We start from the raw sequence: 18,834 nt of genomic DNA on the forward strand, positions 1-18,834 counted from the left end.
TGGTCTCTAGAATCCCCTCATTTTTCCCAGGAGTGGCTGAACACCCTGCATAATCGTCTGTTCGTAATGCGTCAACTTTTATAGGTTAGTTTTTTGTCGATCATACAAAATTTAAAGAAACAGTTGATTCTGTTGGAATGAAGAATTTCTATGGGCGTGGACAAGGTTGCATATCCTTGATACGTAGAAATAGTATTAAATTAGATGATCACCGATTGCATAATGGCTAAAAATAAGTGGACACCGAACGAGATGGAAACCACGCGATCCCTGGAAGCGATGGAAGGCCGTGAAATTTCATAGAGTGGCTTTCGCACGCATACGCCTCATGACAAATCGGATCAAGGGATTTCCAAGGATCTATCCGCTTAATCGATCGGTTCTGATCTCGGCGCGTTGCGTCACGAAAGGACGGGTAACATCTCGAGGGCGTGCAATCTGAGATCACGAACTGGTTTAACCTACCGCGATCGTGAAACAGTCTCGATATCGAAATCTTCTCGAGACAGCGTTAATATTAATATCCCATATTAAATTTGTAGCAGTAAAAACAATTTCTCCGAACGCGAATTCTCTTGGTATCGACAGAGTCCTGAAATATCGATCGTGCGTCGACGCGATACGACCATAGAACTCGGAAGTATCGATTTGTATCGACTCCGCGTAACACGAATATCTCTATCAGGCCCTTATCCGGCGTAATTCGTGCCACGGGCATTTTCCAGATGCTTTCGACGAACGGTTAATTCGATTCCGTTAATTACCGGAGTCGTAACGTCGTTACTATAACCACCTAACGTGGCTGCGGGGGTTGCGCGTATCTTATTACGGGGTACCAGATAGCCGATCGCGTCCACGACTTATCAGATCGAACCGATCCCGCTCTGGACCCGTAACGAGCTCTCGATCTTTGTCGAACTGTAATTAGGCGAGTTTCGTTGCTCGAAACGCAGAATCTCGACAAACGACGCCCCCCTCTGCCCCCCTCTGCCACAAAGGGCTACCGCTGTCTACACCACTCTTTCGGCTCGTTTCGCGACTTTTTTAATTAATTTTCATCCACGCGGTTATCGCGGCAGAATCTTTTCGATCTGCTTTCTCTTTCGTCGTGTTTACGCTGACCGTTGATTGAAAATTAACACTTTCACTCGATTTAAAACGCGTGGAAATCGAAAATCTTCGCGCGTAACCATGTTTCGTAATTGTCGGGGTTCCGTTTGTCTCTTTACCGAACTATTTCTACCGAAAAATTAACGAAAAACGAACAGAGAAAGTTTTGTACCCATTATTGAATAGTCGTTGCTTCTAAATCGTCGATCAAACAATAATTAATCGCGTTAATTATCTCGACTGATCGAGAGTGGAAAGACGACGAGGGTGCACCGCTAGGCACTTCCTGTAATGAGAGATATCGACGTTCGAATTAATGATCGTGGCGATTAAAAGGTCCTCGAAGATCTCGGCCAAGATCAACGATCTTTGGAACGTAATGGAGGGCTCTGGACGTCGGGCATCTAGAAAGTTGCCGCTCCCATCATCGTAAAAGGAAAGGAACCGAGCAGCGACGAGGATTCGATTCGTCTCGGTTTCCTTCCTGAGTAAACCTGCGTCTCCGTTTAAGGGAACATTCTCATTCGACGGACCGAAAAATCGACGCACCGATCGTTCGTTGCAACCTTAATATCCGTGTGTAAAATGTAATCGACGAGTAATGAGAAATCAAGATTATAGAGCTGTTGGAATCTGGGTGGTCGAGTAATGCTCTTTTCGTATTGTAAGAGTTTATTCATTTACATTGAACTCGCGTCAACTATGAAGAATAACTTGGATTCTTCGACGAGGCGTTAACACCCGCAGACTTCTTGGACAACTCTGAGCTCCCCGGGCCCTGTGGTCCTGTAGATGTCTTACAAGGGGAGGCCATGATCTGTCAACCTGGGATTTGAACGAAATTTGGCAGAGTTGTAAGGGCTGGTGTCCAAACGCAATCTGTAAAATACTAGACGTTTATGGCCAGCCATTTGTTTGAAAAATGGCTTTAAAGTGTAAAATTTCGAAGTCGTCGGATCGACGTTTTTTTTTTCTTAAGTTGTAGGTTTCGACGAGGGGAACACAAAAGTCCAATACATTTTTGCCGTACCATCAATAGTTTAGACAAAAATTTAAGTTTTTGTAACGGAATAAACTGCATATGTACCGTGTAGTTTGAGTCTGCTTTCGGCAGCCATGACAGTTGTAGAGTTAGCGTCGAAGAATTCGGCCCGGAGAACTGGGGTTTTGCTTTTTCTTTTTTTCGCTTATTTTTGAATTTTTATGTTGAATGCAAATTGTTAGCAATAGTAGGGGCGGAGGACCCTTACACCTAGTGACTAACAGACGATGACTTATCGATGTGTGGTCTATTGGTCATCCAACAGAGCAATGATGTAGATCGTGAGAGAAGGGAATTTCTCCAGCGAACACGTGCAAGGAATAGTTGAACGATGCTTCGGGTTAAAGTTAGAGCGATAATCGGGTCGCAATGGAGACATTATACGACACACACGACCGCATCGACGTAGTCACCGTCTCCGTGAACGTTTCCCTCGGACAGGACAACGGTGATTAGCCGGGGCGGTTGTTGGATTTACACTCAATCTGTTTCGTTCGAATCGAACAAGCCCAGAAGACTCGTGCTGCCACTATAACGACGTTAAGTGGACAGGCAGGTTAAGTAGAAGGAGTTCTATTTAACCCCACTGTTTCCTTCCATTACGGTACAGGTTCGTGCTCCTTCGGAACACGGTAACTCGATCTACCAAAGACAATGTCGATCTTAAATTCGAGATAATTTTATTCGTTTGGTAACCTTCGTAAAGTTTTGAAGACTACGGTTCGCGACGATTCTTAAAATAGAAACCGTTACGGGGTTAGCTGGAAACGAAATTCGACACCATGAGATGGCATTGAGCCTCGCGGAGCTTGGTTTTTTTTTGCCAGTGGCCGTTAGTCGACAACCGAAGAAGAGGACAGCGAGCGAGAACGAGCGAGATCAAATGAGAAAAAACGAACGCCGGACGACACAGAGGACAGCGAGTGAGAGTGAATGAGAAAGAACGAACAACAGTCGAAGAAAAGAATATTTCGTTCTGTAGACCAGCAGTTTCTGAACCTTATACAAGGTGTTCGCCCACCCCTGGGAAAAATTTTTATGAGCGACTCTAAGACGAAAATTAAGAATACCAATTTCTTGATGGAGGCTTCGTTAAAAAGTTATTAACAATTAAATTCAAAAATTTTAAATCGTTCTAAAAAAATTATTTTTAGTTGCGGGGGTCAATTACAATCATTTTTGGTCATTACACATACCCCCGAAATCCTAGCCACTTTCTAGAAAAAAAATCGAGTAGGTGCTGAAACTTTTCGATGAAAAAAAAATTTTTCAAATCGTTCTAAAAAAATTATTTTCAGTTGTAGGGGTCACTTACAATCATTTTTGGTGAATAGACATACCACCGAAATCTTGCGCATTTTCGAGAAAAAAATTGTTTAGAAAACTTTGAGCAGTATAATTTGCTCTTATGTCGTAATTAGTTTCGTAAGCTGTTGGGCAGGTGTCGCCAGGTCCTGACCGCGAAGTTTAATTTGTATACTACACTTATATCTTAAAGAATAGTTTTAAGTTCCCAATTCTATGCTACTATCATTTATGCAAAAGTAACAGGTACTAAGAAAGTTTCGCAAACGATATTTGAACCATCCTGGAGGTTAAGTAGTTCACCTTTTAAATAAATCTCTCTTCTATCGTGTTCAATTAATATATATAAAAATTCCACTTACGAAATTAGTGCTCTTAGCGATCGTCGATCGCACAACCTGTCGATTTGCTAGATCCAAAGGATTTATATGATTTAAATAGCAGTTGCTTATGAAAAATACGAATCGAAAGCAGATAGCCTGCAACAGTATTTCTCGATACGTAGCCTGGGGTCTTCTGGACGATCAGTTAACTCTTACATGAAAAAACAAGCACATTATGCAACAGAACTTTTCAAAAACTGCTGTTCGTAGCGTTTTCGTGATATTTATTTCCTGTCGCACGTAACGCGCAGTAATTTAGAAATTATATAAAATTCAAACCGAACGTAGAAAAACATGCGAGGGGTCTTCTAGATTTACATATCTTTGGCTTACATAATGGCTGTCGAATCGGGGAAGATACAACTTTCTTAACACCTTTCGCGCCCATTAAAATATAAACTGGAAGATTTATCGACGCGCGTGGATGCTGAGAAGGTTGGAATCGTTGAAAAATGTAAATTTCTTTTAATAAGAGAAAGGCATCGTTGTAAATACCGACACGGATCAAATTCTTCCTGGTGAACGTTCCATTAATTATAGGGCCACGTTTCAAAACGTTTTAACATACTTTCTATGGATCATAGATGCTCGATGATTCCACAATTTCGCCGTACGAACGTTTAACGAAGAACTTGGTTTAATCGTTCAGGATTTCCGGGAATCATTTTCATATCGTAATTGAAATAATCATTTCGATCGAGGAGACTGCGGACGCTTTACATTCGAAGTGAATGTGAAGCGTCTGCGCCACATGTGCACCGTCGTGTCAGAATTGGTTGAAAATTTCGAGGTTAGGTTCGTCACGTATCTTCCCTTCGTTACTCTTCGTATTAGAGAAGTAAACTGGACCGAACAGTTGGTTTATGAAATCCAATATAACGTAGAAAGCGTAATTAAATGGAAAAATGGCAGAATAAAATGGCGGCTGTTACAATGCTTATTGTGTTCGGTTCGAAACTTTCCTATTTATTTTTTTCTAAGAAAATGCGCGTTTGCAGTAATGGTTCATTGTTTATCGCGACAGGAGTGTTAATTCGTATTGTCAGAATGCTAATCCGGGCATCGTTTCCTGTTTCAGAAGCAGTCCAAACAGATTCTAGTCCAAGTGGAACCGTCCATTATCCAAACGGACATCGCATCTTTACAGTAAAGGTACAAAGTTCGCAATTGAATTGCTATTTCTTGTGCAGATCGCCTATGTTATTCGTCGATTTACAGAAGAGTCATTGAACGAAGGAGCTGCTCGACAATTTAAACTGTCAATTATGAAACAACAGTTAGCCAATAATGACGCGAAGTTTCATCCTGAACGTTGCTGTGCGAAATGTCGCTAAATTAGTCTTAATAGCTGCTTCTTGTTCAATTAATACTAGTTTAAAACCAAGCATTTCTCGAATGCTTAAGTAGCTTTAAGTATCGAGTAGCCTCTTGCTCGCACGACTTCATTTCGATTTGATAACCCTATTCGCGCGCAGGATATGTTTTGCAATTTACTGAATTTGCCAAGACAAATAAGGGAGACCTCTACTGGAACCGTGTTGGCTCATTAATTCCATCTCGACTACTACTCGGGTTTGCCTTCCGTTTTCTACTCGTTAATCTTCTCTACGAGACGCAATTTCATTCGTTGCCTCTGGCTAGTAACACGACCACAGGGAAAAAGTTCAGTTTAGTAGCGTTCCATTGACCTGTGATGATCGTGGAAAACATCTCTCTTAATCCTCGACTAATGCAACGTGATTGGCGCGCGATTCGCCATAGCAAATCTTTATTGTCTTTCCGTAGATAACATTATTCATATCGGCGTGAAAACGTGTCCAAGTTTTCTACGTTGCGTAAATATTGTAAAGTTAATAATTTCGTCCTAGTTTTTTATTTTGCGTCCTGTTGACGACTCTGTTATTAGAACCACGGAATTACAAGTCCGTGTTTTCGTTAATAATAGTAATAACCCTTATTATTAATATTATTACCAGTCATATTATTTTTATTTATCTGGAGAAATAATGTAGGAATCGAGAAAAAACGAGAAGAAAGAGAAGTGAAGCCATAGGGATTCGAACCCACGACCTTTGGATTGCTAGTCAGACATCTTGACGATGTAGCCATTTCCTTATCGGTACTAGTCTAGTATTAGTGATTTCTTTTGTGTAGTTTCTGAAGATTTCTGATTTTAACACGAGTACAAGCGACTTTATTCGTTTATTAATGCGAGCATCGTATATTACAGTGTACACTATCATTAAAATCTCTAATAAATTTATACATTCGCTGCAATTCAAGTTTGAACTGTAATACGTATAATTTTAATGGGGGATTCTAGAGGCCAAAATAAGACGAAAATCAAGAATACCAATTCGTTGATGGAGGCTTCGTTAAAAAGTTATTAACAATTAAATTCAAAAATTTCAAATCGTTCTGGAAAAATTATTTTCGGTTGCGGGGGTCAATTATAATCATTTTTGGTGGATAGACATACCCCCGAAATCCTACCCACTTTCGAGAAAAAAAATCGATAATGTGCTTAAATTTTTCGACAAAAAAAAAAATTTCAAATCGTTCTAAAAAAAATGTTTTTGGCTGTAGGGGCCAATTACAATCATTTTTGGTGAAGAGTCATATCGCCGAAATCCTACTCATTTCCTAGAAAAAAATTCGAGAAGGTTTTGAAATTTTTCGACACAATTAAAAAATTTCAAATCGTTTTGGAAAAATTATTTTCGGTTGCGGGGGTCAATTACAATCATTTTTGGTGGATAGACATACCCCCGAAATCTTAACCAGTTTCGAGAAAAAAATTCGAGAAGGTTTTGAAATTTTTCGACAAAATTAAAAAATTTCAAATCGTTTTGGAAAAATTATTTTCGGTCGCGGGGGTCAATTACAATCATTTTTGGTGGATAGACATACCCCCGAAATCTTAACCAGTTTCGAGAAAAAAATTCGAGAAGGTTTTGAAATTTTTCGACAAAATTAAAAAATTTCAAATCGTTCTGGAAAAATTATTTTCGGTTGCGGGGGTCAATTATAATCATTTTTGGTGGATAGACATATCCCCGAAATCCTACCCACTTTCGAGAAAAAAAATCGAGAAGATGTGAAATTTTGCGACGGAAAAAAAGAATTTCAAATCGTTATAAAAAAAATATTTTTGGCTGTAGAGATCAATTACAATCATTTTTGGTGAAGAGTCATATCGCCGAAATCCTACTCATTTCCTAGAAAAAAATTCGAGAAGGTTTTGAAATTTTTCGACAAAATTAAAAAATTTCAAATCGTTTTGGAAAAATTATTTTCGGTTGCGGGGGTCAATTACAATCATTTTTGGTGGATAGACATACCCCCGAAATCTTAACCAGTTTCGAGAAAAAAATTCGAGAAGGTTTTGAAATTTTTCGACAAAATTCAAAAATTTCAAATCGTTTTGGAAAAATTATTTTCGGTTGCGGGGGTCAATTACAATCATTTTTGGTGAATAGATATACCTCCAAAATCTTAACCAGTTTCGAGAAAAAAATTCGAGAAGGTTTTGAAATTTTTCGACAAAATTAAAAAATTTCAAATCGGTTTGGAAAAATTATTTTCGGTTGCGGGGGTCAATTACAATCATTTTTGGTGGATAGACATACCCCCGAAATCTTAACCAGTTTCGAGAAAAAAATTCGAGAAAGTTTTGAAATTTTTCGACAAAATTAAAAAATTTCAAATCGTTTTGGAAAAATTATTTTCGGTTGCGGGGGTCAATTACAATCATTTTTGGTGGATAGACATACCCCCGAAATCTTAACCAGTTTCGAGAAAAAAATTCGAGAAAGTTTTGAAATTTTTCGACAAAATTAAAAAATTTCAAATCGTTTTGGAAAAATTATTTTCGGTTGCGGGGGTCAATTACAATCATTTTTGGTGGATAGACATACCCCCGAAATCTTAACCAGTTTCGAGAAAAAAATTCGAGAAGGTTTTGAAATTTTTCGACAAAATTAAAAAATTTCAAATCGTTTTGGAAAAATTATTTTCGGTTGCAGGGGTCAATTACAATCATTTTTGGTGGATAGACATACCCCCGAAATCTTAACCAGTTTCGAGAAAAAAATTCAGAACTGACGAAACTTTAAACGTTAATAACTTTTTAACGAAGCTTCAATTAACAAAATGTTATTCTTGATTTTCGTCTTATTTTGACCTCCAGAATCCTTCATTAAAATTTGTCCCAGGTGTGGCCGAATACTTTATATATGCCAGAAATAAAATCTATTAAATAGGCCAATCGAATGTTTTCGATCGTAATATCCCACCCCCATTTGTTTGGACTGTAAATCATAGTTATTACACGTACGTGACGTTAGTCTCTCATGGGAATCGATGCGTAGTCAGTTTCTACGAGGAAGTGAATTTTTTATCGGCTCCCTATGGGAAACTCTTGCGCAATAAATTTTCCTTAGCACATTAATGCCATGAATACTCCTCCAATTGTTCTGTTAACTCTATCGAATCTGAGCACGTAGTCGATACATGACATAATGAGTATTCTTCTAGCAATTGCACGAAGAATACGTAATATCAAAATTTATACCCGTTGCCTTTTATTTACCACTCTCGAACAAATTACAATGTATAAACAAAGTCACGAATATTTTAAGAAAATCGAGTTAACCCGTTCACTGTCCAGTCTCTTAGCGGGCGTATCTAAAAGCGCAGCGCTATGACCCGTATACGGTTCATGGACAGTGGACACGTTAGAAAAGAAATGTCGATTCTACGAGTTTGCCCCTTAATATATCGAACGAATAGAGAGATCGCGTTACAGTCGAGATCCCGTGGAATTGCTCGATCCAGAAACCGTATTATCAGCGAAGCATATAGACACCCGGCGGCAACCAAAGGAAGAAGGCGAGTTAAATATCTCGCGTCGCTATAAAGCTGTCATTAACCCGTTTTACGAAGGTAATGGTCGGTTACTGTCTCGTTCCCGTGTATGAATCCCGGGGCGTACGCTTCGCGGACGGCGCAAAGAAATCCTTGGCTTAGCTAAAAGCAGAACGAAGTCTCTCGTTTCGGAAAAAAAAGAAAGAAAAAAAAGAAAAAGAAGATGAAATTGAGGAAGCGTTCGATGGAAGACTCTCGGTGCCGAGTTGCGTTTAATTAACCAGCGGCATTATAATGAGACCAGTGATACTGGGACGAGGACAGTGCTATAAAGGTGCACACGCTCTCGCTTAATACGTTACGCTAAGCTTTTCCTGGTTAACGATTGATTATACCCCTAATTACCCGGTGGAACTGGTCATCTTCCGTTGACCAGTTCAGATTCACGTAGTTCGTTAACTTTGCTCGGGTTCTTGCCGCGTGTGCACCGAAATTGCTTTTTCCTATCGGCGAGAATATCGAGACTATCCATCGAGGTCCGGTTACGGGGGAAATTAGAACGTCGAAATTTTATGAAACGCGAAACGATCGAGATATTGAGGCCTAGACTCGTCCGTGTTATCGATAATCTTATTAAGTCGAGCTGGGTTTTTTTTTATAAAAAAAATGGTCAGTGATATGGACTCGACATAAGAGAAAAGCATTCGCTCGATTAACATTTTGACTGCCATGTCATCCATATATGACAGGATTTTTTACTATGGAACTGGAACAATTAATTCTCAAGATGAAATGTTAAAGTTGAAGTTTGAATAGGATTCATGAATTTTAGTGAGGTTATAAAAATAAATGGTAAGGCAAGTTTTATGTTATGCAGCTTACGATTGTTTAAAATCATAGTTTTGGTCTCGTAAAGAATTACTTCGTATGGGCCATGTCATCCATATATGGGTGACAGGATTTTTTACTATGGAACTGGAACAATTAATTCTCAGGATGAAATGTTAAAGTTGAAGTTTGAATAGGATTCATGAATTTTAGTGAGGTTATATAAATAAATGGTAAGGCAAGTTTTATGTTATGCAGCTTACGATTGTTTAAAATCAAAGTTTTGGTCTCGTAGAGAATTGTATAGTTGTGGTTTGGCAGTCAATGTGTTAATGAGAAGATCGATCTTAATTTCGCGTGGGTCGAACCTTCGTAACGGTTTGGGGTTCTAAGCCGCGCAGGAAAAAGTAAAAATCCTGTTATTACATAATTATCGCCAGTTATCACGTGGTTTGTCCGTATGTTGAACTTCGGGAATGTTCATACTTCGTTTCACATTAAGATCATCGCGTTTCTTCTCGGACAAGAGGAAACGTAACGTTGTAAATCAAAAAAATAATTGAAGCTGGTTTAATATTTCATAGTACTCTGCGAGACGAGGATTCTTGTTTTCCTAATTCTCAACGTTAAATGCAGATCTGTTCCCATTTCGTGACTAGCACCCTGATTACATTTGTTATTATCAGTATTCAAACTGCGAAGACAAAATTCGATCTGCAAAGATTGTTCCGAAATAATGCACAGGTTATTAATTTATGTCGTTGATATCGACAATGAAAGTTGTTCTTTAATTTTATAATGTCACGGTCTTGTTGAGTTGTTTTTTTTCTCCTCCAATTTATTTTTATCGCAACTGGTTTACCAGCGTTCTGATGTATCCTTGCACATATATTTCACACGCCTTCCTTCCATTCCATCCTCTTGTATATTTATAATCCCTCCGGACTCGTGTAGTTTCCGTGTTCCAGCCACGGCTACGTATAATTTGCACAAACAGAAGGATTAAAACATATTGTAAACTACCCCATAAAGTAAAACAATATAAAAATACGGTAATAATTACGAATCCCTTTTCAGATATTGAATAATTCATTGCCCGTATACTAGAAGAAAAGTCGTCTAATAAAATTGTCAACGCTCGTGGCACTTTATATTCTTCATATTATTATACATGGAAAAAATTTTAATGGGGGATTCTAGAGGCCAAAATAAGACGAAAATCAAGATATACCAATTTGTCGATAGAGGTTTCGTTAAAAAGTTATTAACAATTAAATTAAAAAATTTCAAATCGTTCTGGAAAAATTATATTTAGGCAGAGGGGTCAATTACAATCATTTTTGGTCATTACAGATACCCCTGAAATCCTACCCACTTTCTAGAAAAAAATTCAAGAAGGTGTGAAATTTTTCGACGGAAAAAAAAGATTTCAAATCGTTTTGAAAAAAATATTATTAGCTGTGGGGGTCAATTACAATCATTTTTGGTGAATAGACATACCCTCGAAATCTTAACCAGTTTCGAGAAAAAAATTCAAAACTGACGGAACTTTAAACGTTAATAACTTTTTAACAAAGCCTCCATCAACAAATCGCTATTCTTGATTTTCGTCTTATTTTGGCCTATAGAATCCCCCAGTAAAATTTTTCCCCGGGGTGACCGAACTTCCGATTTCATAATTAATATCATTTAAAAGAAATTCTAAACGAAATTTACAAAATGGTCGTCCGTACGTGGTAGACTTAACGTTAAAGCGAAGAGGTTATGTAGAGGCTTCTTTCCACGAGGAAAGAAAGGAACACACGCGACGGTCTGGAAACGCTATTCAGACGCGGCGTTGTTGAACAATTCTCGGAAAAGGACGGACACAGGAGGGAAGGATCTCTCCCCGTGCGTTTAGATAAGATTCTATCGGAGCGTGTACGCGGCGTCTATGGAATAAGTGGCAAGAATTGTCGAAGAGTACGTTGACCGATCAGTCAAGTAGACAGATGGCTGAAGGCTCCGTTCGGGAAGCTTATTCTCCGCCGGCAACGCGGTGGTTCAGACCGGCCAGGAATGGCCTCGATTTTCTTGGGAATGATCCGTGCATGCGTTTCGTATCAAGATCCAGATACTTATATACACGGTAACTCGATCTAAAACTCGCCACGCAGATCCTCCGACCCGATTAGAGACACCACGTGACCGTGCGCTTTGTCGTTTCTCCTTCCTCCGTTTCGCCCTCTTTCGTTAAGTTAATTCGCCATTAAGAGAGACAACTATGAAAATCGATTTGAAATATAAATCGACCGTGGAACAATCGCGGCAAACCGAGGAAGGAGTCTGAGATATTCACGTAATTATCGGCAAGGGAACACAATACGATTAATTGGATCACAAAACTCGTTCTAGATTTTGCGAACGAAACAGTGGGAAATTTAGTTTCACCTTAAAGCGTCCAGATGGCGCCGTGAGAGCTAACGAGACTTAACGTGGCGAACATCTGATACGTTTATTATTAATTTCGAAACGGAAAGATTGGATCTATTGCCATTCTGCGATCCACCAATGTTGTCGTATTATGGATATTTAATATTCTTGTAATCGCGATCCAGACAGGACGTATTATTATGTATTTTTCGCGATGCGTATCTGGGAAATTTATGTCTAAATCTCTCCGATATATTACGTCATAGTTTCGGTACGCAGAAGACCAAATAATGGCGCATTCTAAATGAGTTTCGGTGCATGCTGTCGCTCGTAAATATCGGTACGCTTGGCTAGAAACGCAGCTGATCTTTGAATTATTATAATTTCAAGAAAAGAAATCGCTCGATAATCTTCCTGGGGTCGTTCTAAAGGTCGAATCTTCCACTTTCTAAGACGAGTCTTCGTGGAGATTCTTTCCCCAACGGGGAACCAATAAGAAAGTGAAAAGTACGTAGCGGTTTATTTTTTCACGGGGTAAAACTGTCGAACAGATACAATCTTAAACAACTTTTATTATATTTAACATTCCTGGACTACAGTTTGAGAATATACAGTGCAATAAATGGTCTTGCAGGTCGAAATTTATCGTTGCCATCCTCTTTTTTTTTAGCAAAGAAATGTATATTAACCCGACGCTTAATGAAACATAAAATTAGAAACTCGTAATTTCCTCGGACGCGGCGTGACATAATTATAGTTAATTACCAAGGTAAAAAACTTAATTAATCAAAAGACGCCTAGCTTCTTGCGTGGCGTCGTACTGTTAATAGTAATTCCTCCAAGAAAAGAATAAAATGAATTTTAAAATATAATCCTGAAGAATTGTTTATCGTTCCGTAGTAGCGTAACCCTGTCCACAGTTTTTTGTACGATTGTAAATCGTCCCGTTCCTGCATATCCGCGGCGTATTAGGTGTAATTTTTGAAGAATGTTTATTGCCATACGCACAGTTCCGTCGCTACGTGATAGACTGTCGATCTGACCTATCGGATCGCGTGTACTGTTATCGTTTCCTACGAACACGTGGAAAATTGAAGTCGCCGTTCTAGAAGTACTCTTTTCACAGTACAGTTATCCACTAATGCAATACATACATACTTATACACGATCGGAGCTTTGATGACTTCGGCGGCACCGTCGACGAACAAACCCAGGAAACGTTATTGCAAGTCACACGTTTCTGAGAACCTTTGTGGGACAAATGAAAGAATATTATGATACGTAACCGTATTGCTGGTTATACAATAATAGAATCAGAGGTAATAGAATGTAGGAACGGCGTTTTTATTCATTTAAAAATTTAGGTAGAATTTCGGTAGAATTTGTCTATTCATCAAAAATGATTGTAACTGACCCCTACGATTAAAAATAATTCTTTTAGAACTATTTGAAATTTTTTAATTTAATTTTTTAACAACTTCTTACCGAGGCCTCAATCAACAAATTGATATTCTTGATTTTCGTCTTATTTTGGCCTCTAGAATGTGTCCCAATAAAATTTTTTATATACAGGGTGTTCCAGTCACTCATGGGGAAAATTTTAATGGGGGATTATAGAGACCAAAATAAGACGAAACTCAAGAATACCAATTTCTTGATTGAGGTCTCGTTAAGAAGTTAACAATTGAATTCAAAAATTTCAAATCGTTCTGGAAAAATTATTTTTAGGTAGAGGGGTCTATTACAATCATTTTTGGTGAATAGACATACCTTCGAAATCCTATCCACTTTCGAGAAAAAAATTCGAGAAGGTGTGAAATTTTTCGACGAAATTAAAATATTGCAAATCGTTCTGAAAAAAATATTGTTACACGTGGGGGTTAATTACAATCATTTTTGGTGAATAGACATACCCCCGAAATCCTACCCACTTTCGAGAAAAAAATTCGGAACTGGCGGAACTTTAAATGTTAATAACTTTGTAACGAAGCCTCCATCGAGAAATTAGTATTCTTGATTTTCGTCTTATTTTGGCTTCTAGAATCCCCCATTAAAATTTTTCCCACGGTTGACTAAACACCCTGTACACATATGCATGGTTTGAAACGCTGCTCGCGCAGAAATTGTTTAATTTCTGTTTTCAACCACTGTCTATGGAAACGAGGGGGAATAGGAAATAGGGGACGGCGGGGATCGCGGTCGTTAACAATGAGAAAAAGAGTGAAACTCGGAAACCAATCGTCCGAGTCATCGGTCCGTTAACCAGCGACCTTTTTCGAGATCCACCCGTTACATATGTTAGGCGCACAGCTGTGAAACGGTAAAATGAAGTGGATCTGACCCGCCGCGGACCTGCATTGTGCCAGGAAAGAAAGAAGAACAATCGCGAATCGCGAATGGCCACGGTGCGACGAACCAGACGGAATATCGATCGTCGATCGAACTCGTTAATGAATTTCAACTGCCCTGGACGATTTCTGACCAACTAGGGGTTGTGTCCTAGCTCGAGTTTAGTTGGAGGACACCAAATCTCGAAGATCGATTCTTACGACGCTCGTGGACGAGATAAAAAATTATATCCAGTAGTCTCAAGTTATAAATTTAATTAATTCATACTTTTGTTAGATTCCTTTCTGTGTAATTTGCGATGTATTTTATACTGTATACGTAAGTATTTGTCTGTAAGACAATTGTTATTCACGTTTGTAGTATGTATAGAAACTTTCAAGATAATAAAAAGTACAACTACAGATTATTCTAAGTATTTTAATTATTTATGCACTCTTTTCTCCTGACACAAAGTTAGTAAATCCACGAAAATCACGCCAACACTTGAGCTCACGTTGGCCGCTGACCTAACCTAAAACCCAAGTTAGAATCAAAGAGAAACTACTTTATAAGTATAGCGACAGCCGGAATGAAACGCAATTGATTTCGCGGAGCAGCGTATCTGGACCAGAAAGATTCAAGAATTTCCATCCTAACCATAATCGACTAAATCTATTTGCCTACTCTATCATTTTAACGGAAGTTCAATGACATTCCTCTTCCATTCGCAACTATATGCACTACTTAAAAAAGTTCCAACGTATACGTTCTTAAAAAATAACCTAATACTACACTCTCATTTTTATTTTACTACTTTTCAACGAACGATAATCCACGGCTGAAATATATCGCAAGTCGAGATCATCGGAGTTGGGTTTCGTTTTATACCTAACATTTCTGTCTCACGTATCCCCGTTGACGCGTGATTTAGCGGACATCGAGTGAAAATTACCCAGCTGTGAAAACGTAACCGTAACCTACACTCGATTTTTAGTAATAAGAACGTTCCGTACAATTTCTCGAAGCGACTCGAATACTACGTCGAGCGTTCATTTCGAAGATATTAAATGTGGATGATTCGTTACTCGATAAAGCAATCTCAATGGCGGTCCCAGGCTCTATTAGCGTCGCAGTTTTCCTGATACCTTTTTTGTTCGCGCCGCGATTAACCGTAATCACGATGATTCGACTTCGTACAAAGTAGGTGAAGAAAGGAACACGCCGACTGGCTGGGATACCCGAGATAACACGAAGAAACATCACCGCGTCGACGACGCGTGAAACCGCGAGATGGATTGCTGACTTTCAGCCTGGCCATTAAATCGCTTAGGGATCTCGACCGTGAACGCTATACGGAATTTATGACACAATTGCCAGATTGACCAGTGACAATGACACTGCAACTCTCGTCCCGATTCGTTGAATTGGAATCAACCTCGAACGAAATGCAATTTAAAACCGTGAGAGGCATTTGTCGCGAGACTAATTGCTTCGCGAGGCAGAAATATTTCGCGCCACCGCTGCATACAATTAGTATTTTTAAAACTGAAATGAAATTTAGCAGCCTGGATATTATCGTAGTTTTAATTTTCAGTCACGGCATCGTAGCCTCGACTTTGCAGTCTGGCGACTGTTTCGAGACACGTATAGACAAGTAAAGAAGACACCATGTTTCTTTTTCTCCCTTCTGTCCGTATGCATGGCTCGTAATCTATGGTGGAAATTAGTCGAGCGAATCGGAGCGTCGACCGAGCGTCGAACGCAGAAAAGGACAACGAGTAAAAAAGGAAGAGGTCCGTGAAAAAAAACAGTGGATTCGTGGAACGATGTTCCAACGGTCGAAGCAGTAAACACAAGCCGTATGCACACGTACAGGACACAATAGTCTATGTTGCATAGCATGACTCACAAAGAACCTTCGCGAACGGTCCGGCTGCGATTTTGATGAAACTTCGTGCACTTATAAAGCAGCCAAAAATAATCGACACGTATTTTTTTTTAGCTGCGGTAACTCGAGTTTAAGGGGTGAAACCACATCTTAAAGTTTTGGCGCGAAACAGCTATCTCGAAAACGGAAAGACGTACGAGAAAATTGTTAACGGGCGAGGTTAATGGTTTCTTATGCACAATAACACGGTGTTAAAAAATTTAACAAAATACAATTTGTTTATTACAAAAAAAAATTTGTTAACTTAATTTTTCGTTTTATTGAAATTTTCGTAATGACTAAAAATGACGAGCATTTTATTCCAAATCCATTGGTATGTAATATTTTTAAATTGCTTCCTACAGTTTTGCAGATTTTTATGATTTATTGCGCGTATATCCACTATGGTAGTAGCTGTTCTAATTTTGATTTTAATGAAGCACTGTAGCACTGTACCCACTTTCCAGAAAAAAGTTCGAGAAGGTGTGAAAGTTTTCGACAAAATTCGTTAACCATCGGCCGGGATGAGTCGTACGGCGAACATTATCCGTTTCCTGACTGCTTTTGCATCCATAGTAGAAATAATCGAAGTGAATTCTTTTGTAATCATCGTCAAATTTTTCTTTTATTCATTTAATTCTGCGAAAATTCTACGAAACACGACTTAAAGTTAACTATTCGAGTTCGACGACCAGAAAACTCTGACGCGGACTCGGAATCCAAGATGGCGGCGATTGGAAGCCATCCAAGGGGACGTGAAACGATTTTTTAAGCCCTCGAGCGACGATTTTCGTAAAAAGGACGTCGCACGGTGACTTTTCCGGCTTTTCAGAAACGTTAAGGCCGTCACACCGTACAAACCTAATCCTATTTTAATACCAGGAGGTTGGCCGTAGGACATTTTTATTTTTACGATTCTTTCCGGTCCACGTTCGAGGGGTTTAGGCACAAGTACGTTTCATTATTGCGTTATTACTACACGCGTTTGCACGCTTCCTCCTCGATTACGGATTCCCCCGCCCGTTTTCTACCCGTCTTTCTTCCTTGAATTCTTCGCGAAGTTACGGTTCATCCTTCTGCTCGCTGCCCACGGTATTAAAGGATTGCGACGTAATTTGCTTCGCGGTTATCTGCGTAATACCGAACGTTACGTGGAAAATCCGTCTACCCCTGGTCGTTTCCCGATAACCGTGACTAGCGATGGGATCGAGCTGCTCGCGAGCAACGTTCAAATCCAACCGAGAACTTAATTCTAGCGTTCAATCTGATTTACAGAACGACTGAACATTTATAGTAACTCGATCGTACGTGAAATTAAATTTACAAATATTTTATTCGACTGGAAAAAATTTCGAAAAATTTGAAATTCGCATTTCTTTAAACCGTTACTATGTTTACAAAATTTTCAATGTTTTTAAAAATGAATAGGTTTTTAAAAGTGAATACGTTTTTAAAAATATAGAGTTCAGTCACGTATCAGTCGCAGCCATTGACGGAACATAGTATTTTAGTTAAAACGTTCGCGGAACACTTCGTCGTTACTTGTAAGAAGTAATTACGATAATAAAAAGCTTGCCGCGTTCTCGATCCTCTGTTTATAGTAATAATAGAACCTCGAAATTACCGTTCACAAGCATCTCGGCACTTCTTTTTCCACAGTCTACTTCCTAAATGGCGTCCGTGATAATTAATTTCTTCTTTCGTTTCACACTACTACAGTTACCTAATTAAAATCGAGAACGCGCTATCCATTGCAGTAATTTAACTTCGTTTATTTTCCTCCTGCAATAAAGATCACCAACAATCTTTTCCAAGCAGGATGAAAAACTCTTAAACGGTACACGTGTTGGTATAATTTATTTAAACAATGTCTTACGCCTCGCGCCGCAGACTGGGATGAATAAATTATATTTTACTGTTTCGTTAAACACCGTGTTCAGTCACGCCAGGGAAAAATTTTTATGGGGGATTCTAGAAGCCAAAATAAGATGAAAATCAAGAATACCAATTTGTCGATGGAGGCTTCGTTAAAAAGTTATTAACGTTTAAAGTTCCGTTCGTACTGAATTTTTTTCTCGAGAGTGGGTAAGATTTCGGGGGTATATCTATTCACAAAAAATTATTGTAATTGACCTCCCCAACAGAAAATAATTTTTCCAGAACGATTTGAAATTATTTTGTTTCGTCGAAAAAATTTAGGCATCTAATCAGATTTTCGGTAAGGAATTTTTTTCTCGAAAATGCGTAGGATTTCGGGGGTATGTGTAATGACCAAAAATGCTTGTAATTGACCCTTGTAATGAAATGTAATTTTTTTAGAATGATTTGAAAATTTTTTTTTCCGTCGAAAAATTTCACACCTCGAATTTTTTTCTCGAAAGTGGGTAGGATTTCGGGGGTATGTCTATTCACCAAAAATGATTGTAATTAACCCCCACGTGTAACAATATTTTTTTCAGAACGATTTGAAATTTTTTAATTTCGTCTAAAAATTTCAGTACCTTCCCGAATTTTTTTCTCGAAAGTGAATAGGATTTCGAGGGTATATCTATTCACAAAAAATTATTGTAATTGACCTCCCCAACAGAAAATAATTTTTCCAGAACGATTTGAAATTATTTTTTTTCGTCGAA

At 38.6% G+C, this 18,834-nt stretch overlaps 1 protein-coding gene across 4 annotated transcripts in view; it reads left to right on the plus strand.

The window, feature by feature from the left end:
- Positions 1–18,834, plus strand: part of Pip (heparan sulfate 2-O-sulfotransferase pipe) — a 69,839-nt gene that overhangs the window by 46,347 nt on the left and 4,658 nt on the right. For 3 of the 4 annotated variants that reach the window (XM_076767367.1, XM_076767368.1, XM_076767365.1), the window contains exon 3: positions 4,919–4,992. In XM_076767367.1, the coding sequence (XP_076623482.1) occupies positions 4,919–4,992 (74 nt within the window). The remainder of the gene's footprint in view (positions 1–4,918; positions 4,993–18,834) is intronic. The other variant, XM_076767366.1, reaches the window with a different exon arrangement.

Source organism: Colletes latitarsis, chromosome 6, assembly GCF_051014445.1.
Source record: "Colletes latitarsis isolate SP2378_abdomen chromosome 6, iyColLati1, whole genome shotgun sequence".
Taxonomy (NCBI): Eukaryota; Metazoa; Arthropoda; class Insecta; order Hymenoptera; family Colletidae; genus Colletes; species Colletes latitarsis.